This window comes from Notothenia rossii (genome assembly GCF_949606895.1).
Source record: "Notothenia rossii genome assembly, chromosome: 11".
Classification (NCBI taxonomy): domain Eukaryota; kingdom Metazoa; phylum Chordata; class Actinopteri; order Perciformes; family Nototheniidae; genus Notothenia; species Notothenia rossii.
The window spans coordinates 52,080,298-52,103,068 of record NC_136910.1 but is presented as its reverse complement, the minus strand read 5'-3'; the positions used below and the strand labels follow the sequence as shown (position 1 = coordinate 52,103,068).

Here is a 22,771-nt window from a genome sequence, read left to right as displayed (position 1 = left end):
TAAACCCAAAACAGAAGAAGACGAAGTGACGTCAGCGGCTTCATTTGCCTAATCTTCCCTCAGGGACTTATTCCGGTGTGAACTTGATCTGTACTTAGTTCATGAGAAGTATAGAGTTCTCATGAACTAAGTTCTGATGAACCTTTGTGGGAAAAGTACTGCAGTGTGAAAGCAACTATTGGTGCTCTAGGAGGAGATTCAGATGATAAGGTGTGTGTGTGTGTGTGTGTGTGTGTGTGTGTGTGTGTGTGGGGGGGGGGGGGGTTACCTTGGTTGGTGATTGGCTAATGGTTACACAAGCCAAAAAATCGTTGTGACATCATAAAGTGGCCAAAATCTGATCAGCTCATTTTCAGGTTTTTATATAAATGGATCAGAACAAAAAGAGAGGGGGTCTTTGTTTCCTGAAACTTCCAGAATCTCTTTACAGGGGACACATGTTTATAAAAGACATGAAAAACTGGATTTTGCATAATAGGTGACCTTTAACTTAAATTGCCGAAATACATTTGCTAACAAGAGACATTATACCTGGCCGACTGTAGTATCTAAAAAATAATAAGATACTTTATTGATATCTTTAAACAATAACTATCTCATCACAATTATCTTAAAATAAGGATTTAGTATCTCAAAAAATAACTAAGTATTTCAAAATAAGGAGAAACTTATCTTCAAAAATTGTAAGTATATAAAATTGAAAAAATATATTTTTCTATGTATTGAATTGTTATCTTGAGATAATGACTAAGTGTAAAATTTAAAATAGCGATTGTATAGTTCATACCGAGTCTGTTTTGTTTGCTTTTTGACAAAATCTCTTTGTAAGAACTTTTTTTTTTGTCAGATTGGCAGAGTTGGGCTTCCCTTACTGCCATCAATTAGTCATAATTCAAAGACATGTAGTCTTGGTGAAAAGCTGACAGCAAAGTTTGTGGTTCATCCTATGAATCTCAGGCTAACAGCTCAGACATTCTGAGGCTCTAAACAGAGATGCTTTAATAATACGTTTTTGTGTCGTCTCTCAGCCTCTGGGATGAGAGGCAGGTGCTGGGTCAGCAGAGGGGTCCACTCCTGCTGGTCGTTTGAAGAAGATTGAGGGGATCTTGTCTTTGGAATTGTTGATATAAGGGTTTTGAAATCCCTGACAGGTGAAGAGTGCCTGGGAGGAAATTAACAGTGCCACCACGGGCAGTTTTGATAGTTCTGCTCCAACTGAACAAGCTTCATTGTTAGGAAATATTCATCCTCTTTTCTCGTGTCCTGGCCATTTGATAGAATTTCTAAGATTCTTGCATTTCCTAGCAACTCATTAAGGCTGTATTTCTCTTTTGTTCCGTGGGCAACCTTCTTCTGAAAGAGATGTGAAGTATCCACGTGGGTGGTGAAACTATCACTCGCACGTCTGAGACCTTCGCATTTGTGGCACTGAGACATTTTAAAAGCTTTTCAATCCCTCCAGAGAGCACCAGCAGACTGTGGCTGGTTTACAATATGCAGGATAATAAATGTGAGGAAAGGAGACATATCTAGTTTGCAAATTCTAACTAAAAGCCCTATTTTGGAATGCAAAAGTTATCCATGGAAATACATGTTCAGGATGTACATAGGTGTTTATTTTAATACTGCTATTAAAAGACAGGTGCTTTACAGTTTTCACTGACTATTACATGTCCTCCTAGATCAAAATGAGTGGTGCATTAGATAGCTTTCGCAAAAAGCATTCCCTGAGAGGGTTTTAAAAATATATATATGTGTCAGATTTAAGGATACCCTACTCCAAGATGCCACATTGTTTCTCAAAATGTTCAACAAGAACAATAACTACATTGGTATTTGTTAGTGTTTTTATAATTTTTTCAGGCTTTAATTATTCAATTGTATAAATGCTTGAAAAGGCCAATCTTATGTGCACGCGCGTGCTTGTGCATCTGCCATTCATTGTGCCCGCGCATTACAAAAAGCCTTTAGTTCACGTGCGGAAAGAGACTCGAGAGGGGTGGGGAAGAAGTGACTTGTGGGATGCGGCAAGAGAGACAGAGGGGGAGAGTGAGTGACACCCATAGTGAAACAACAGCGAGACTAGCGGGAAAGAGGACGAGGATAAGATATACAATCCCTGCTTTACGGTTAATTTAGCGCCTGACATCCAGGTTTGCGCAGACAGACAGACAGACAGACAGCGGAAGAAAAGTTCAGATCCCACGAACCAGCGCGTGGGAGTGGGAAGCAGGATCGTGACTGACTGAGGAAAGCTCCACTGTCTGTCTCGTCATGGCAGGTAATTCATTTTAACCATTACACACATAAACACCACCAACAGCCGGCGTTTTTTGTACGAGACTCCGCTCCAACAGGCTCTCAGCCCCGACGGTCGAAACAGTATTTCGTTAACCCAGCCCAGTGTCAGTTAAGCTAACGGTTGCTAGCTAACACAACTTAGCTAGCTGTTGCTAACGTTAGCTAGCCCGCAAACCTGAGTGTCATCGCCCATGTATCTGGCCTGTCTTTGCCGGCTAAAGCTAGCTAGCCAGCCAGCTAGCTAGCCAGCTAGCTAGCTAGCCAGCTGCTGCTAGCAAACGATAGCTGTTTACCACTATCGCCTTCCCGGGATTTGCATTGCAAGCTAACGCTGCATACCGTGTTAGCCAAACATAGCTAACACGACACTAACATGTAAAGCTAACTTGTCATAGTCGTAACGGCTGCTGCTTCTCACTTTTGCATGGGATTTACAAAGGGCTAATTTAAAATATCTTATTTTCTGTTAACACATTAGCCAAAATAGTTTGACGTAAAACTGGCGGTTTTCACTCCCGTGCACACAATTCCTCAAACATGCCATGACTGGCTTGACAAGCCAGGCATGCTAACGTTCTAGCTAGCTCAAACTTTGACATTGCCCACATGCAGGCTAATACTCCAGGCCTTCTGCAGACTGAACCGACTGTTCCATATTTTGTGCAGTTTCTGACTAAAAGGACTACAAAATCAAGCCAGTATCGGGAACATGCAGATGCCTATGCATCAATATGCTTCCCTCAAATAAGGCCTAGATAGTCAGGATCTCTGTAGTCTAACGTTACGTTAGCAGTTCACATTTCATTCATTAGCTGCTACTTGTGCAGTGAATATAGAGTTATAACACTTAATATGCAACTTTAAACTGTAATAGCCGATTGTAGCAGATGGCTATTTATTCATCTGGAAGAAATGGTCACAACTGTCTATTTTGTACATGCATTTGGTCCATTTGGGCGGGGAATTGACACTGGTCTTTGGGCAGAGGCATTGCACATCATCCTTTCGTTGAGACTGACTGACTGAGATAATTTTACCATTTAAACACCTTTGTGTTTTAGGCATTTTCTCAAGGAATGCTGCAATCCACCACAGTGCTTCATTTTGCTCTGACCAGAACCATCCCTTTTCCTGGCTGTTTGTTTTAAATCATGATTCATCTCAGAATGGTGACTCATAAATGTCCTTGATTATTCTGCAGAGCTCTTCCACAAGGTGTTATCAGACCAGTTCTCATTGTGTAATAACATAAATGATCACGTAGAAATATGCGCTCTTTAAATACCAATGATGCTGAAGGTAGAACCTGTTGAGGCGGGCGATGGAGGTCCTTAACGAACAAGCCAGCATGTTGTTTCTTGTTGATGTATTTAATTATTGTAGCCTGCTGGTATAAGAGGTTGCCAAATTTAAAAGAATAGACGTTTCAACCCTACATTCACCAACTGTTATTATGATCTGGAGATAAATGCGTAATTAAGAAATTCATTTGCAACCTACTTTTTCTCTCATAACCAGAGACAAATAAAACACTACAAACCAAGGTTAAAATCTGGCTTTTATTGGACTCATTAAATGTTTATGATCTTTAATATCAAAGTGGCCTGTATTTCATAACAGAATATAACTCTCTTTGGCCTTGTGGTGTGGCCGTACCATAAATGGATGTGCAGGTGTGTGTGTGTGACACAATTGAGTTTAATTTTTAGATAGATTATAGATCATTTGGGATATTAATATCATGTATCTTTAGCGTCTAGACTTTGAGAATTTTCCCACGCTGCCTTACAACGGATGAAATTAAAACTCTTTTTTTATTTGCATGTATGAACAAGGAATGTCTGAACACAATCGGTACATTGTTTTGACATACCACTTCATGTGGTTAATTATTGCTTAGGCACTCCGTTTCACCGTCAGCAAAAACTTTGAAACTTGGCGATCTTAGTTCCTCTCATCCTACATCATAGTCGATGTCCAGCACAGTTAAGATCTGTGAAACTCAAGCTTGAAATGTAAAATAATACTCAGTATTAAATCCAATTTTTATATTTTAATCTCTGCAGGACCTGGAGGTGACATGCAGTGGTGCTTCTCTCAGGTGAAAGGAGCCATTGATGATGACGTGGCTGAAGGTATGATAACTGCAAAGTATTAGTATGTGTAAGCTTAAAGGACAGATGGGACATTTGCACAAAGGAAATTGACTAATATACAACTACTTTCAGTGAGGGGGCAAATGGCATCTCAACATCTTCCTTATTTGTCCTATAGCCACTTAGATGTTGCACAATTTAGCCGCAACTTGCCGTGATGCTACACATTTCAACTGTGCCCTTCCTGCACAAGGACACAAATATAATGGGTACTCACTATGTTAAATACTCATACTTTTGCAGCTCCCATGTAACAGAAGTCCCTGTAGTTCCACTCCTACACTTCTAGATTCTGCTTGTATCATACAGCAGCCTGTTTTCTGATGTAGTGACTGTATTAGAGCTGTGTGTTAAGGTAGTTCTAATGCAAACCAAACACTTCTTACTCTCACCGCTTTACATTAAAGGCTTTCAACTGGCAAGCCACTAAAAGGCTCCTTGTTTTTACAGGAAGTCCAGCCTGTTGACTTGTGAAGCCCTCTGAGACAAATAGGATTTGTGATTTGGGCTATATAAATAAACTTGAATTATTTATTACTCAAGTTAGGGACCAAATGAACAAGAAGATTTGTTGGTCATATGCTTAGTGTAAAGGCCTTTCAAACATAATACAGCAGTTTATGTAAACAAGATTTCTGTTGAGTTGTCAAGGCATGAATAATTTTCCCTTCTGTCTCGATGCAAACTAAACTGTAGAATGAGCTCAATGCTACACTGTTCGTGGTATAAGGTATTTAACTGTGAATGTGAGCTTAAACATGTACTTAAGTAGCCTGTGCTTTGTTGGATAATGTTGCGTTGCATTACACCTTGTAGCTAAGAGAGGTGTGGCTGTTATTTTGCCTACTCATATTAGAGTAAATGGAGTAAACAAATAGATGTACATTTTAAGCAATACAACTCAAAAGCATCACAAACAGCTATTCTTGTTCTTCTGTGTATTGCTACTAACTGCAACAAATAATCATACTTAATGCGCCTTTTGATAGAATATGTCTTAAGAATATAATATTTCTCTTAATTTTTGTATTTGATGTTTCATTGAGCCAATAATAGAAATTGTCAGGTTATGCAGCTTATTGTCTTGTGTCATACGATTTCCATCCCTAAGACATTTCTATTGAATCACAGCATAGTAAATAACACTAAGGATGGCCTATAGCTGGAATCTAAAGAATGGCAACACTTCACTGTAACACCGTGAAGGTACATCTGTTCAGTTCATGATGTTCTGCAGCAGTCTGGCATGTTTCAACCCTTTGACACATTCCAACAGTGGAGTGACAGAAAAACTGCACATTATCCTCGGCCTACATCCTGGCTTCCTGATTCATGCAGCATTCATAGATAGTAACGTCCATTAGCCATTAATAAATAATGCACTCATAGCAATGCAGTTAGTTCTCTACTGTTGCTGTTTTTCCATATCTGATGGGCGTTCTTCCGTATTTTATAGGGCAAGTTGTTGAAGTACTAGAAAACGAACAATAATGGATAATGAGATAGTTGCTGCCCTGATAGAAAACTGATTTTCAAGTATATATTAATTTAAGTAGCCTAGTTGAAATACATGACCCCCTACTTTTGGCCCCGGGGGACACAACATGCACAAAGACCTCCTAGCACGACCTTTTGCTGCATTGTCTTTCTGCTCCAGTGGCTACCAAAGGGTTAAGTCAGTGTGTTTGATCGAGTTGGAGTTTATAAAGCAACACACTACTGCTAGGGGTGGCCGTGTAATGCTGTATAAGTGAGGGATGAGGGGTGATAAGGAGGGAGAATCTAGGTTACTAATAATTTTCCGTCTGCTCTGACATCCTTGTGCATCTCTGGCCTGCACTCTCATGCACTCTGACTCCAGCACGTATACATCCAGGGTTAGCTAGGATTAACAGAGTGCTTCCTCTTTCTCGTTTCTATTAGTCATGTTATGTCTGTGCACCGAGAAATATGCTATATGTATAAATAGAACATTTCTACATGGGCAAGTTTCTGATGTTTGTCTGTTTTTTTTTTTTGCAGCGGACATCATATCCACAGTTGAGTTTAACCACACAGGGGAGCTGCTAGCCACAGGAGACAAGGGTGGGCGTGTCGTCATTTTCCAGCAGGAAATAGAGGTACATTGCAACTTTGTTTTATTCCCACACAATATTCATTTTTAGAGAGTGTCACCCCCTGAACTCAATTACTCTATTAGAAACAGGACTATTCTGGAAGCGGCTTTGTATCAAGGATTAAAAGTAGTGCAGTGACGGTAAATTTTTTAGGCCGACATTGGTTTCTCAACTAAAAGCAATGGGAACTTTAAATAAGATCTGTGGCAAACACATTTCTATGATTCTTGATATGTGATACACATTTAGTTCAGCAGGGTAATCTTCCCATAGTAACACCACTTTAGTAGTAATAAACAAAAATTAGGCTATAAACAAAATACATCACGGTCACATGACTGCGACCACTAAGATACAGTCGGACGCCATGTTCGGCGTGATATTGAATAGTTTATTTTGTCACTTGTTAGCATACCCCCTTTTTTTAAAGAAATGGTAAAGCTCCAAATTGTGGCATTTGCTGACGTATTTTATGGCGTAGGATAAAAAGGGAACGTTTCGTAGGCTTTTATTAAGGCATCTAATCAAAAACTTCAAGTTCTAAAAATCCTCTCCAGGTTTAGGACTCATTTGTTGTACTTTAAGGATTACATTTAAAATAGTGTTATGCTTTATGTCTGAAAGAAGCTATCACTTCTCAATTAAAAGACAGACAAGAATTTGATTGAAACTCAACAAATGTATAAATGTAAAAAAGGTCATCACTGGCATGTTCTTTTCTAACCTCTGTTCTTTTTGTTTATCCTTGTCTGATGTTTTTTGCTCTGCTGCCGGACAGAATAAGAATCTGCCTCAGTTCCGGAGCGAATACAACGTTTACAGCACTTTCCAGAGCCATGAGCCCGAGTTTGACTACTTGAAGAGTTTGGAAATAGAGGAGAAGATCAACAAAATTCGCTGGCTTCCTCAGAAGAATGCTGCTCAGTTCCTGTTGTCGACTAACGGTGAGTGGAGTCAAAAGCAACCGGTTACTTTAATATTCTATACAAAAAAGGTGACATTAGAACACTTTTTAATAAATAACTAAAAACAGCCCTGTCAACTCTCCCGTCTCCGGCCATTCTGCTGCTGTTGTTGTAGTAGTAGGGCTGTGCAATTAATCGTAATTTAATCTCGATTACGATTTTGGCTTGTAACCATTACGAAAACAACGTAATCTAAATAAAAATAATTTTTTCTTAAAAACAAGAAAATGTTTAATTGTTTTAAAAAAAATTGTATTGGTTTTTCATTTGAATTATACTTAAAGTTCAGGTTAATCAACTGTTAAAAACATACTGTTCAAAAAAAAATTCTCAAAGTAAATAAATCATCGTTTTTAATAATCGTGATATCAATTATTGACCAAAATAATCGTGATTAAGATTTTTGCCATAATCGCACAGCCCTATGTTGTAGTGTCTTTGTCCAATTAGGATATAGAGTGCCACAGTGACGCGTCCTAAAACCCGGAAGTAAGTTAGCATTTTACCACTTCCGGTTTCTTCGCCAAAAAGCAGTGCAATTTCTCCATAGGATTTTGGAAAATAGCTCGAAATAAGGTGTGTGGTTGACACACATTGAAGAGACAGATCACGTTTTGTTCTACGACATTAAATACATCAGCAGTGACCCCACTGGGGATTTCTGAAGAGTTTACGTGTCTGACGATGGTTCTTAACAAGTGGCTGAATAGGACTACAGAAATTGTCGAGACCGGTGTAAGTCATTACACCGAATACGTAAACACTCCCTCTACGTTTGTTTTTCGCCGTGTTCTGCTTGAAAGTAAGTACCTGCCTCCTGCAAACTGTTCAAACAAACGCTTCAACTTGTACAATTTTGAATCTGTAGTTTTGAATATGGATCTTAAGTTGGCGTTACGTTGAAGCAGCGACCCTGCTGTATTTCGTTTATAGCATAAGGTTAGCATTTTGCATCTGGCGACTAGATTTATGATTAGAAAATTATAAAAGTAGGGTAGCCATGTGGATATTATCCGACTGAACAAAACGTGATCCGTCTCTTAAATGTGTCTCAACCACAGACCTTATTTCGAGCTACTTTCCAAAATCCTATGGAAAAATTGCATTGCTTTTTTGTCGAAGGAACCGGAAGGAGTTTACTTCCGGGTTTTAGGACGCGTCACTGTGGCACTCTATGGTATACCCTTTTAATCTATGTATGACCCGAACATCATGTAAAATGGAAAAGCTTAATTATAATTGACACGATTACTTTTCTTTTTGACAGATAAGACAATCAAGTTGTGGAAAATCAGTGAGCGGGACAAGAGACCAGAGGGCTACAACCTCAAAGAGGAGGATGGACGCTACAAAGACCCCAACTCCATCACGTCACTGCGGGTCAGTTCAGACACAACCTCAGTGTTACTCTGACAGACCAGTGTTGAAACGAGTTTCTACACATTTATTAGTTTATAGTTTTTTACTTGGTTTATTGAGAGAGCAGTGCTGCCCAGTTTAGTAGGTTTCTTTTTGTGAGTTAATACACTCCAATGACCTGCCCTGTGGTTAGGATTGCATATCGTTTACTTTTTTACGATACCACTGAACGATACCGATACTCAACCGATACATATCGTGATACTTTCATGTTGCATAAAGGAAGCATTGAATCATCCCGGAATTACTCCCATAAAGCGCTTTATGATATAGTTAACGTGTCAAATGAATATTAAATTCAATTGTGGGACTTGGACCTTTTTAGTACTGAACAAACAATGAAAAACATGTTATCTATGAAGAAAACACCTTCTGCAATATCATCTATAACAACCATCAGACGGGAATAACACATCTTGTCAATGCAAAAAGAAAATAGCACCGGTATAATCAATATTCAACCTGAGATTCGACTGACCAGAGAAGAAATAACGGATCATGACTTCTCTGCATCATTAAAATCAACATTTGCCTGATCAGCGTTTCCGCCAGGGCCGTCTTGCAGTCATTTGACGCAATTCAGCTCAGGACGCCCTGAACTCGAGCCGAGGGCGTCCAAAAATATTAATAATTCTAGAGAAGATCGAGAGTTTTTATCGCTTGAAATAACAAAAAGGACAAGGACATCCCTCTGTTGGAGGGGCAAAGCATTCTGGTGGGATTCTTTTCGGAGTATTGAAGATCGTTTCCCCGACATCGGCGGTGCCTGCTACAGGACAACACGGAACGTGCGCGATTTGGACGCGATGAGCGGTGCTAGTGGAGCACACGCGTGAGCTGCGAGCACTAGAGCCTCGCAGCGGCGAAACTGAGGCTCCGTGGTAAACTGTGGTAACATGAAGAGCCGTTTGGGAGCTGAAACTGCCGGCGATTTAAGAGAGCCGAGCCAAATGATCCGGCTCACTAACGTAAAAAGACAGTATCTATAAGGGACTGCTCAAGTCAAAATTCAAGCACCCCCCTTTTCGGGGTGGATGCCCTCTCAGCCCTGGTCTGGCGGAAACACTGTGCCTGATGAAAGAAAACAAATCCCATCACAGTTCAGTTAATTTTTATAATTTTTTTTCATATCGGCTCTCTGGATTCAAACGGGCCCTTTCACAGCGTAGGATGTCACCTGCTGAACTGAACACTCTCTCGCTTGACACGCTGCTTCCCTGAACACAAAGGTACTTGGTTGCCATACGAGACAGCATTGGTTGGAGGTTGGATGTGTTGCCACCTTTCCCAGAAATAAACTTTCTTGCAGTGGTTACAGGCCCCACCATTCAGACTGGCAGTGGTTACAGACTCCACCGTTCAGATTGGCAGTGGTTACAGACTCCACCGTTCAGACTGGCAGTGGTTACAGACCCCACCGTTCAGACTGGCAGTGGTTACAGACCCACCGTTCAGACTGGCAGTGGTTACAGACCTCACCATTCAGACTGGCAGTGGTTACAGACTCCACCATTCAAACTGGCAGTGGTTACAGACCTCACCATTCAGACTGGCAGTGGTTACAGACCCCACCATTCAGACTGGCAGTGGTTACAGACCCCACCATTCAGACTGGCAGTGGTTACAGACTCCACCATTCAGACTGGCAGTGGTTACAGACTCCACCATTCAGATTGGCAGTGGTTACAGACCCCACCATTCAGATTGGCAGTGGTTACAGACCCCACCGTTCAGACTGGCAGTGGTTACAGACCTCACCGTTCAGACTGGCAGTGGTTACAGACCCCACCGTTCAGACTGGCAGTGGTTACAGACCTCACCGTTCAGACTGGCAGTGGTTACAGACCTCACCATTCAGACTGGCAGTGGTTACAGACTCCACCATTCAGATTGGCAGTGGTTACAGACTCCACCGTTCAGACTGGCAGTGGTTACAGACCCCACCATTCAAACTGGCAGTGGTTACAGACCTCACCATTCAAACTGGCAGTGGTTACAGACTCCACCGTTCAGACTGGCAGTGGTTACAGACCTCACCATTCAAACTGGCAGTGGTTACAGACCTCACCATTCAGACTGGCAGTCATATGCAACCAAACTTTAGATTTTCCAAATAAGGCCCACACTCCACAGTGACTCGTTTGCGGAGTTAAGGATATTATAAAAAAAAAAAAGTATCATAAACCGGATCTGATTTCGGTACGGTATACCGTAGCCGCCAGTAGCCGGTATTTCGGTAATACCGGTACCGGTATGCACCCCTACCTGTGGTTATGCTGATTGTTTTGGAAGGGGAAATGAACTCCAATGCTTCAATATCCCTTACAAAGGCACCCGTATGGCTTCACTTATTCTATAAAAGAGTCCTTTTTCCTGTCCTAACAGAAACGGGTGTGACGAAACTGACAACTTGGTTATGTAGAGGGACTAGTTAAATGTGAGTCAAGCGCTGCGTCTAATCCAACAGAGCCCTGAATAGTCTAAACTGGCAACACCTGTTTGGGTGTAACAAAGGTGTGTTGGCTTTAACTGTAACTATGGTTTTACTTATCCTCATCTAGACAGGTACTAGCTTTGTTTGATGAACCAGATATAAAGGATTTCACCTCCAGCCGCTAATCGCTAAGCTAAGGGACTTATAAAGTTTGTCTCCACTTCTTCAACAAATTGGAAAAATCTAGGATGCAAAAGTATATAATTACATTTTGAATAGAAGCATTTTACTGAGGATCCATTTACATTTCTTCACACTCTTAATAGGGCTGTCCCGAATAAATATTTTCGGGCTCGCGAATATTCTGCCCGCGCGGGGGGGGGATGCGTAGTAATCAGCAGCAAACTGCTTCAACACGTGTATTTCGGTTTATTCACAGCATTCATTTTGTTATTCTACAGTATTGTCGTTTTATAGTTATTTGTTAATGTATAACCCAATTTGTGTTCTTTGTAATTGAAAAGGATATTGTGTTTGTTACTTTCGTTGTAGTTGTATATGTCTTAAGTGTAACTTGGCTTGGCTTTCTATTTTTTATGGACACGCTTTTATTTTGAAGGCGAGTTAGCGCTGTTGACAGGAAGTTGTTGTTGTTGCTATGGAAACAACATGACGGAGATTAACGGAGTTAAGTCATATCTACATATAAAGACGGAGAAAGTAAACTCTAAACTTTATGGTTAAGTGTTAGCACCCCCCGAAGAGGCACAAGCTCTTACGTTGATATTGGAGATTTCAATAAATAAATAAAAAAGCGAATAACGAAATTGAAACCCGAAAAGTACTCCAACGAACGAATAATCGGACATTCTAGTGCAGCCTTAACTCTTAAGGCCTGAGTGTAAACAGCTTCATTTGATTTAGAAAAAGAAAAGGATGAAGTCTATCTTCACTGTACAAACAGAAACTCAATGGAAGTTCAAATGTTTCTCACTCTCGTTCGATGGACAAAAAAAACCCAAACATTTATTATAAAGCTGAAATCTAGGTGTTTCTTATTTCAATTAGCTAATTAAATACATAGACTACTGGGTGGATTACTGACAGACTAGAACTGGCTTCAAGGAGCTTTCACAGCTTCACATTTCCTTCCTGTCTTTTATGAATTTCACCTTTATGTCCCGTTTGTCTCCCTCTCAGGTTCCCGTTTTAATACCCATGGATCTCATGGTGGAGGCCAGTCCACGGAGGGTGTTTGCCAACGCTCACACCTACCATATCAACTCCATCTCGGTCAACAGTGACGAGGAGACCTACCTGTCTGCAGACGACCTCCGCATCAACCTCTGGAACCTGGAGATCACCGACCGCAGCTTCAGTATCCTTACATACTAATCAGGGTTCTTACGGTCATTAAAAACCTGGAAAAGTCATGGAAATTCAAAAAGCTAATTCCAGGCCCTGGAAAAGTTATAGAAAACAATGTTTTTTCCAAAGTTTTGGAAAAGTCATGGAAATGAAACTAAAGTTGCATCAAATATAATTTATATTTTATCTAATCGCCAAAATAGTAATACTATAATGATAATAAATACTGTATAGTAATGAAACGTAAAATGGCATTGAACAAGGTATTTTGCTGGTGAGAGATTTTAGTTGCTTTAGCCCAGGGCTTCTCAAACTCCGGCCCAAGGTCCGGATCCGGACCGAACTGCAAATCAATCCGGACCGAACCCTGTGTCACATTTATAAAAATAATAATAATAATAATAATTTCTGAATCTGATGAAAATGAAAGTGGAACTATTATGCTATATTGGAAACATATATTGTAGGGCCATACCTATACAAAACATGTCTAAAGTTTTGTTCTGTGATCTACCAAACACCCATTGTAGCCATGCCTCATACTGCTCATCATACCCCTCTTTTGCAGCCCTGTTAGAGAAATATGGATTTTGGGTCCTTAGCTTGAAACAAAAAAAAAAGGAGGCGGAGCTAATGCCTGATCAGAATTCTACCGGAGATAAAGTTAAACTCTGCTGTGATAAAACGCCATCCTGTTCTAAACCACATGAAAGATTATTTCTGAAACAGTATCTCAAATGCTTTTTCTCTTGCGGGTTTATCACAAGGTGAGTTCCTTTTTTTATTTCCTGCTTTTTAAACACATGTGCTCTTCAGTACAGGTTAGCTCTGAGTGTTAGCGAGGCTTGCTAATGTAAACAAAGACGAGATTACGTCCAAAATACGTCAGGCATTGTTTCTGATAGCAACTCTATGGGTCCGCTGCCGATTTGACGTCAGATCGGCAGCAAATCTGTATCCGCTCGTTGTACCCCTGTTTTTAAAGGATTTGGGTACGCGGGAAAAGAGAGGGAAACCCCCCCCCCGCAGGCATTGCGTGCCAAAACTGCTTCTTAATTTCAGTTTTGTTGCTCCGCTCCGGGGGGGACTTTACTGGCATTGATCCGGACCGTTGACCTTGTATAAGATTCACAAGTGGACCTTTAACAAAAAAGCTTGAGTACCCCTGCTTTAGGGCTATTCAATTCCAAAGCAAGGGGCCGGGAAAAAGATAACTTGAAATATGAGCAATCTTATTAAGAGCTTCAGATACAGTTAATACTCCAACAGCATAGTGGAGTGCATATATTGTGTTTAATTAAATCAAACAACACAGCCCCAAGGCCTTTATAGATCTAAATGACAAGTTCAGAACTCGGTAGGCCTACATGTGAAGCTAATTTAACCATCAACATCATTTCATTTGAAATGATCTAATCATTCACGCAGAGATGCAATCAATGACAGGAGTTGTCACTACAGTAGCTAGTAGGTGGGTTCGAAACCCGAGCCCGCCAAGGTTTTCAGGCAATGTCTTCTCCTCTATCTCTCAATTGAACACCCTCTCTGGCCCAAAAAAAAGTACATTCATTTTTAACATTATACTCAAAGGGCCAGTAAATATCACCCCGGGGCCGGAGTTGGCCTGCGGGCCGCCAATTGAATAGCCCTGTTGTAGAAGCTAGTAAGCCTACTATTTGATTTGTTTTAGATGGGCACAACATGTTTCATATGCAGACCTTATTTTCCTGTTCCATGTAAAAAATAAACAATTTTCAGTGGTACAGCTGAGAAAGAGTAATTTTTTTGGTCATGGAAAATTTATTGAAAATCCTTGGTGAAAAAGTGTATGAACCCTTAACCCTGTGCCCTTAAGACATTGTTGACATTAAACCAGCCAACATGGAGGAACTGACGGAGGTGATCACAGCGGCAGAGTTCCACCCTCATCAGTGTAACACCTTCGTCTACAGCAGCAGCAAAGGAACCATCCGTCTGTGTGACATGCGGGCTTCAGCGCTGTGCGACAAGCAGTCCAAATGTGAGTCCCTACTAGGGCTGCACAATATTGGAAAAAACTGACATTGCCATATTTTTTTCCCATGCGATATGAAAAAATACAGGAATTGAAGAAAAGACCGTTTTTTTGGTCCTCAAACCAGCCTTTGTTGAACTTTAATGCTATACAATTGGTATTTTTTTAACGATATTTAACCGGATGAAGGATTTTAGTCACGGACTTCTGGATCTTAAGTTATCAGAGCAACAAGCTGAGCTAGCTCGGTTATCCTGCTTTGATCTGATCAAGTATGATTGTGATTGGTGGTTTGCTGCGCATGTAGAGCCTGAATAGGCGCTTTCACACCGGAGTACTTTTCCCTTTTAGTTCCGATAGTTCCTGGGATTTTGCGTTCACACCAAAAAGAGAACTTAGTTCATGAGAACTTGTTTCAAAAGTTCCAATTTCTGATTGGCTGGGCGAATTGCAAACCACGCCCCGTAAAACTGTGAAAGGTTTTGTGAGGACGCCATTTTATTTGCTCGCATTAGCCCAGCGCACCAACGGAGAGAGAGACTAACTTATGGCAACGTAAAAAAAAACATGGGAGCGGTGGAGATGAGGAGGTGTCGGCGTCAGAGTTCCCGTTAGAATATTTTTTGCTGGTCAAAATGTCCGTTAAAGTTGAAATCTTCCGGACAAATTTAGAAAAGTGCTGGTCAAAGGTCTTTGTTATTTATTGAGCTTTAAAATAAATTGATATGATTTGGTATTAAACAAACTAATTATAGTAGATTAACTATTCAAAAGTGTACAGTGACTTACAATAACACGAGAAACAGCCCGATCCAGTAATGAGTGACCCGACAGTAAAACTAAACATATCTATAACTAGTTTAGGTAGTTTGAGAGGTATTATAACCTGAAGTGTGTTTTGCTCCACTCACCGCTGCATGTGATTATGCAGAGCTGCGTGTCGACTCGTCAGCAGCAGCTGATCTCTCTCTCCCGTCAGATTAGACACTCGCGTTTATGTCCATATCGATCAGATCTAGCTAGTTCTAGCTAATGATATGGCTACCTGCTTATTAAAAGACACCTAAACAATAAGCGTCGCTATGCAACCGGGTGAGGCCGCAAAGTATAGCGCAGCGTTATGCATTTGTTTACATGCCCATCGGAACCCCGAGGCATTAGCAACAGATCAACGCACAATCAACCCATACAGGACATCTCTTTCTCCACATTACGTGTTAGACATTATAATTGACTATTCTTGTCTGTCACATAAGTGGCGCAACTGATGCGGTATTGCGCCAAGGGAAAATTATTTTGACCGGTGAGATTTAGATTTGCCGGTCTTCAGCATATTTTACCGGTCATAGTCCGGTAATTACCGGCTAACGGGAACTCTGGTCGGCGTTCTGGCGATTTACTCGGAAGGCTTCAGTAGAAGCTGCTGGGAGTCCCAGCAGCTCTTAGTTCCATAGGGGTACTAAGTGCTGGCAACTAAGTGCTGGCAACTAAGTGCTGGGAACTAAGTGCTGGGAACTAAGTTCGGCAAAGTACTTGGTGTGAAAGCGGCTAATGTCACTCACTCAAGTACCCCTGACATGAGAGCTGCGCCAGTTTTCCTTTTGTAGCAAGCGGCAAAAATAATTGTAACATGAAGTGTTTGAGTTCATCTGCCTACTTAATATCACACACACAAAAAAAAAATCTTGTGATTTGCCTTTGCAGAATAGTGGTGTTTCCTAACATACAAACAAATAAGGGTGTACACCAGCAGGGAGGTATACAACTCTGTGACACAAAGTATTGATTGTTAATATTTGCGGATTGTCATTTAAAACAAATCTGGGTTTAGTTAAAACATGTTTTTACGGCTGTATTTGGGACCTGTGCAAGACGACCCATGTTGCTCTAGTGACAAAACATCTGTAGTCTGCAGTGTTGCAAGTCCTTCTTCTGGTATTGGCTCAGATTGTTTGGAACTTGGACAAAGTCGTTCCAAAGAAAAGAACAAACCGTGTAGAGGCGTGCTTCCCATTCAGTGGGAATTAGACTTTATTCCAGTCAAAGGTGCAGCCAGTAGCATTCATACCATTGACCTGCCCCTGTGGATCCTAAGTGCCTTCAGGCTGTCTAAGAATGCTGCAAGATTTATCATATTTTTTTAAACGATGCCAACACTTTAAGAAAACAATATAATTCACAAGCAGTGTGTCACACCTGAGAGCTGTGAGAAGTGAATGGTATTTCCAAATAGGAACATTTCTCCCAAGTTTTCTGCGTTGAATGCAGCATCACTCTCTCCTCTCCCTATCTTTGTAAGCCAGCCACCCTGCTCCCTTTTTAATGTGGGAGGACCAAAAGGAAGAAGCCAAAAATATTGCTGTATTAAAAACAATATGACAGCTTGCATTTTCTGTTTGTTAAAGTAACGCAACACGCTCTCCGGCTTGGGAGTTCTTCAGGCTCAACGGTCAGTAAAAAGGTGACCATCAGAGCACTGATCAAAAAAAATTGGACATGTTGAAACTTGAAGCTAAACTAATGCTTCTCAGGCCTCACCACAGTTTGAGATGACCGAATCTGAAACGATGGTGCTTTGTCATCCATCATGTGTGATGTGGCTTTCATATCTCATGTATACGTTATTTATCTTATGTTAAATAATTATATGTAAATCTGCACTGTGCCTGTTGGCTTAAATTCTGAGTTTATCGCTGCTCATCTGCCAGAAGCACCATTGTTAGAAGCCGTAATAGCACATTATTATTTTTATTTTTTTCAGAGCATTAATGTCGGCACAATCCTTAATATCTCCCGTGGCCATTGTGGCAGGAGAAACAGCCGCTGTTTACACGAGAACGAACCGGGTTGTATCCGCTTCTTTTCTCTCGCGTATAGCCCGTTCGGCCACACGAGGCCGTAACGGAACCGCGGAAACGGACCCCGCAAACGATAACGGGTCCCAAGGTGGATAGATCTGCGAACAACTCCGTGTGTACGCCCTATACGATCATTTTCCTGATGAAGTGGAAGTACAGCGCCACTTACAGGCCCGGCATATGTACTACAGCGGGTCGAGCGGTCTCGTGTGAAGGGACACGTTTATTGAGCTGTGTGAACGGAAGACTTTCGAATTTGGTTGATTTGCGTTCCCGTGTAAATGGGGTCTAAGAAGAGACTCTGCAAACTTGTTTGGGATTTTGACAATACCAATTCTTGCATCTATTACTTTAGTCTTGTGTGCAGTTCATGGCTTAAATATCTCTTTTGTTGATCTCTTCATAAGCTCTGTCATTCAGATTAGTTTTGTCTGTACACGCATCTTCCTAATGTCACTCAGAAACCTGACTCAGCTGAAGTCTGACTGTATTTCATCATACTCACTTTTATATCTTCCTCTCTGTTGTCCAGTGTTTGAGGAGCCTGAAGATCCCAGTAATCGCTCCTTCTTCTCCGAGATCATATCCTCAATCTCAGATGTAAAGTTCAGCCACAATGGACGCTACATGATGACCCGAGACTACTTGTCCGTAAAGATTTGGGATCTGAACATGGAGAGCAGGCCAGTGGAGACCTACCAGGTGAGAGGGACAAACACATAAACAGTAACGTATTAGTTTAGTAATGTATCTACTCGGTAACTTTGTCTTTTGTTAGTAATATTGTAACTGACAACATTTCATTTTTTTGCGATGCACAGCTAATGTTTTTACAACAAAGGTTAATTTGAAGCAGCTACATGCATCACACCACTTGATTTGAAGCAAAAGAAAATGTCACTCCTCTGAATTTACCTGGGCTTGTAACCTCAAAAAGGAAATAGGAAAAATGTTCAGTTTTTTCCAAACAAAGATTCCACTAAGGTAGAATTTATATAATGTTGTCAGTGTTTATTTTTTACTCTTTCTTAACCCTTAGATGTACGAGTGACTGGACCGTACACTCTTCCTTGAATGTTATTATGAAAAATCATTTGTATAATATTTAGTATTATATTTTGGGTTCACACTAGGAATCATTTATATTAAATGTTTCACTATTTATAATTTTAGACGTTTTTTTTAACATTTTGAACATATTGATGCAAAGATCTCCGCTATTCTGAGACCCTCAAAGTATTCCAGTCCCTTTTCAAAACTCATCTCTTCTCCTCTTGTCTACTCATAGCTCTCCCCCCCCCCCCCCCCCCCTCATCAATCCATGCCGGTTGATCAAGTTTGATTGTCCTACACCCCCCCCTAACCTTCCCTTATATTTCAAAGCGATTTTGAGTCCTTGAAAAGCCCTATAAAAATATAATTTATTATTATTATACTGACAGGTATAAGATCTTGCTGTGTAAAGTAATCTTCCTGAGAGGTGTCACTTGTGATGTAGTCTGTGTGGTCAACAGTGAATGTATTCCTGACAGCAACAGGTGATAAGAATCAAAGGTTCCCATAGGATCACATAGAAAATGCATGCGGGTCATTTTTCACCCACTTATGGAAGTTTGGGGTAGAAATTAGTGTTGATTTAATTGACTAAAACTATGACGAAATACGTTCGTCAACGACCTTTTTTCCATGACTAAAACGAGACGATGGCGAGACGGCACCGACGGCAGTAAACAATAACTAACGAAATCATCATGCAATATCGTTGACGAAAAGTGACGAGACGAAAATGTAGTTTACTAAATAAAAACTATGCCAAAAAACTATGCCAAAATCTCTCTTTACTTTCGTTGACGAAAAATGAGGAGACGAAATATTATCAAAGATAATGTTACATCTCTTGATAGTCAGTTTATCTCCCAGCAGTTCCATTTCCGGTGCTGCGGCTGGGCTGCAGCTGTGCGTCTGTCTGAATTACACCGGGCAGCGGCACACTGAACTGTCAGGAAGACTCGGGTCTAACTCATGGTCTAACTAACCTTATTTAACAGAAATAAGTGCGAGTGAGTGATAAATTGTGCACTCCACGGGTAATAATGGATTATGACGGGAATGTTACAATCCTGTCCGTCAAAATGACTGACAACGAAAAAGTCTAAAGCCACCACTGCTTGGGAGAAAAGAAACGATGTGATATTTGGGCCCATTTTCGCTACAATGAGGCGGAGAAAAACAGAATGCATTGTTTTATCAGAAGGGAAGCAATCTGGCCAATACGTCAGCTAGTAAAAACACCACTAACCTGATCAGATAATCTGTAAAGCTGCTTTCTTAATCATTCAACCTGTGTTTTTCATCAAATAAGGACAAGATATGATCTTATTGTGAAATAAATTTGACTAAAATGACAAATTATTGGTTTTGGCTAGACTAGTTTGAATGAAATGTTCTATATAATCTGATGACTAAAAAAGACTTAACAGTTTTCATTGACTAAAAGTAGACTAAAATAATTGGTTTTCTTTGACTAAAATATGACTAAAATGCTCAGACTTTTAGTCGACTAAAACTTGACTAAATAAAAACAGGATGAAGGTGACTAAATATGAATAAAACTAAAAAGGAAATGTATCTTAGGACTAAAACTAAATAAAAAAATAGCTGACGAAATTAACACTAGTAGTAATACAACAATTACAATTTCTTAAGATGTACATTTAAAATGTGAATGGCATGATATCCAAAACATGTTTTTTGAGGAATAGCTAGAATATGAAATGATAAAAAAATGTAATTACAAAGATACTTCCAGAATACCACCTCACCGGGTCAAAAAAGACCCACTTATGCATTTAAAGGTTAACAATGGCCACGCCTTATCTTACCTTGTAAATCCATAATGTGGCCACACTGGGGCACTGTAAATACATTTTTGCTTTGCACTAATGTGTGTACACTACTAACTCTGTATGTGTCAGTCTTTAAATAGCGCCTTCACATCTGCTTTTGCTTATTGCAGGTTCATGAGTACCTGAGGAGCAAGCTGTGCTCGCTGTACGAGAACGACTGCATCTTTGACAAGTTTGAGTGCTGCTGGAATGGCAATGACAGGTGAGTACATGCGGGAGGCAAAGATAATGAAATAAAATAAAATGTTTTTTGTTTACTCTGTTGATGCTGCTTATCTATGTTTTAGAATAGGATTTTATTTTATTGAGGGTGCCTACAAATGACGACAGAGCTATTTTAGCATCGTAATAAAATATATATATTCTATATTTAATATTAGACTTTGAACAAATATTGGGCCGTCTGATTCGAATATAGCACCAGCCCATATTGGGAATTATATTCATTGTGCAGCCATACCAGCTGCTTGCCAATGCATTTCTGTTCAGAAGTACTAAGTTATGGACAATATTCTAGCATTACTGGTGTGAAAGGCTCACGTACCTTTCTCCTTCCCCCCCCCCCCCCCCAGTGTGGTGATGACCGGCTCATACAACAACTTCTTCCGGATGTTCGACCGCGGCCAGAGGCGGGACGTCACTCTGGAGGCGTCCCGAGAAAACAGCAAGCCCATGCAGGTCCTAAAGCCCCGCAAAGTGTGTGCGGGCGGCAAGCGCAAGAAGGACGAAATCAGCGTGGACAGTTTGGACTTCAACAAGAAGATCCTCCACACCGCCTGGCACCCCCAGGACAACATCATCGCCGTGGCGACGACCAACAACCTCTACATATTCCAGGACAAAGTGAACTAACGCCGCGGTGAGTTTACCTGAGATCTGGCGCGGGGGGGACGTCCCGTTGCATCAGCCTCGCAAGCCTCACCCAGGGGTGATCTGCGGTAACGCCCGACAACCAGCATCCCTGTCCGTCGCTACTGGGTGACAAGACTTTGCCACTTTGTTCTAGATGTGGACAGAGGAAGCCGCGCTCTTGCCCATCATCAGCCTGTCTGTGGCAGAGTAACACCTGCCTTGTTGTTTAAGTGATGTTGTGCCAATTTTTTTCTTTGCCCTATTTTGGTATGAATTTATTTTTTTTGACAGCCCGTCTGCCCTTTTTCTTCCCCGGGGGTAACATGGGTACACGTTTAATTTCCTTAAAAAATCAGAATACACTTATTTTTATAACTTTCCCCTGCCAATGGCTCTGTGGTAAAAACACACTTATTTAGTAATTCCCCTTATTGTCCTGTGCCATTGTAGTGTTTATTTTTCTAAGAAAAATTTGCCAGTCTTTTTTTTTGTGTGTATACACATTTTTATTAATTCAACCATTAGACTGCCATAGTATTCTTCACAAGCCTGGTTCATTCAACCTTACATACCCAACAGTCACAAATGTATGCTCACAGTTTTCTTGCAGGACAGCAACACCTCAGTGCTCGCCTCCAGGAGTTTAAGGATTGTTTCACAGATGTAAAGCCCGGCCAGTTGCTGTGCCTCGGGCTAAAATAAGTCCAGACTACAAAATAGGTTCTTTTTTTTGATTGGCTCTGTCTTTCGTGCATCGGTTCCTCTTCCTCCTTTTGTTTGTGTTGGACAAGGTATAAGAGATAGCCTATTAACAAATAATTATTATGACTGTCATATTTATATTAAAAAAAGTTAAAATGTCACCAGATTTGTTCCGTCCTATTTTGTGAAATGAAGCTGGACCTTACACATCTTTTCGAGTGATCTTTAAGTATTGTCTTCCCGTGGTGTACCACAGCTCCGAAGCAGTACTTCACAACAGGGAAAAACCTTTTTTTGATTTGACACTGGACTCTTGCTGCACCAACTAAAGTACTTGGATGTGTTGTCGGTTTAAAAGTAAACATTATTTGAGGCATTACGTCACTTAAAGTGTTTGTTTAAAACTACTGCAGACATTATTACTGCTACTGTAATGTGATGGTACAAAAACTGCACCAGGACTTGCAGCTGTTGTCTCCACACGTATTTAAAATGTGGACAGTTTAATTAAATTGATGCCTCTAGTAATGTATAACTACAGTTTTAATCTATGACGGTGAAGATAATAAAGGAACTACTTTTTGCACCCTTGTGATTGCCTGATCGTTGATGAGATCTCATCAGTACTGTGTTCTTTTTAAATGTGTTATCCATGTTGTCCATTTTTTTTTTTTAATGT

The 22,771-nt window shown here is 40.6% G+C and overlaps 1 protein-coding gene across 1 annotated transcript; it reads left to right on the top strand.

Annotated features, from left to right (window-relative positions):
• The first annotated feature begins 1,960 nt into the window (after positions 1–1,960).
• Positions 1,961–22,676, top strand: ppp2r2ab (protein phosphatase 2, regulatory subunit B, alpha b). The gene is made up of 10 exons (XM_079657793.1): positions 1,961–2,281; positions 4,368–4,436; positions 6,480–6,577; positions 7,353–7,518; positions 8,807–8,919; positions 12,593–12,770; positions 14,616–14,780; positions 18,165–18,334; positions 20,649–20,740; positions 21,111–22,676. Exons 1-10 carry the CDS (start codon positions 2,275–2,277, stop codon positions 21,388–21,390), a joined length of 1,338 nt encoding a protein of 445 aa, XP_079513919.1. The 5' UTR covers positions 1,961–2,274; the 3' UTR covers positions 21,391–22,676.
• The last annotated feature ends 95 nt before the right edge of the window (positions 22,677–22,771 follow it).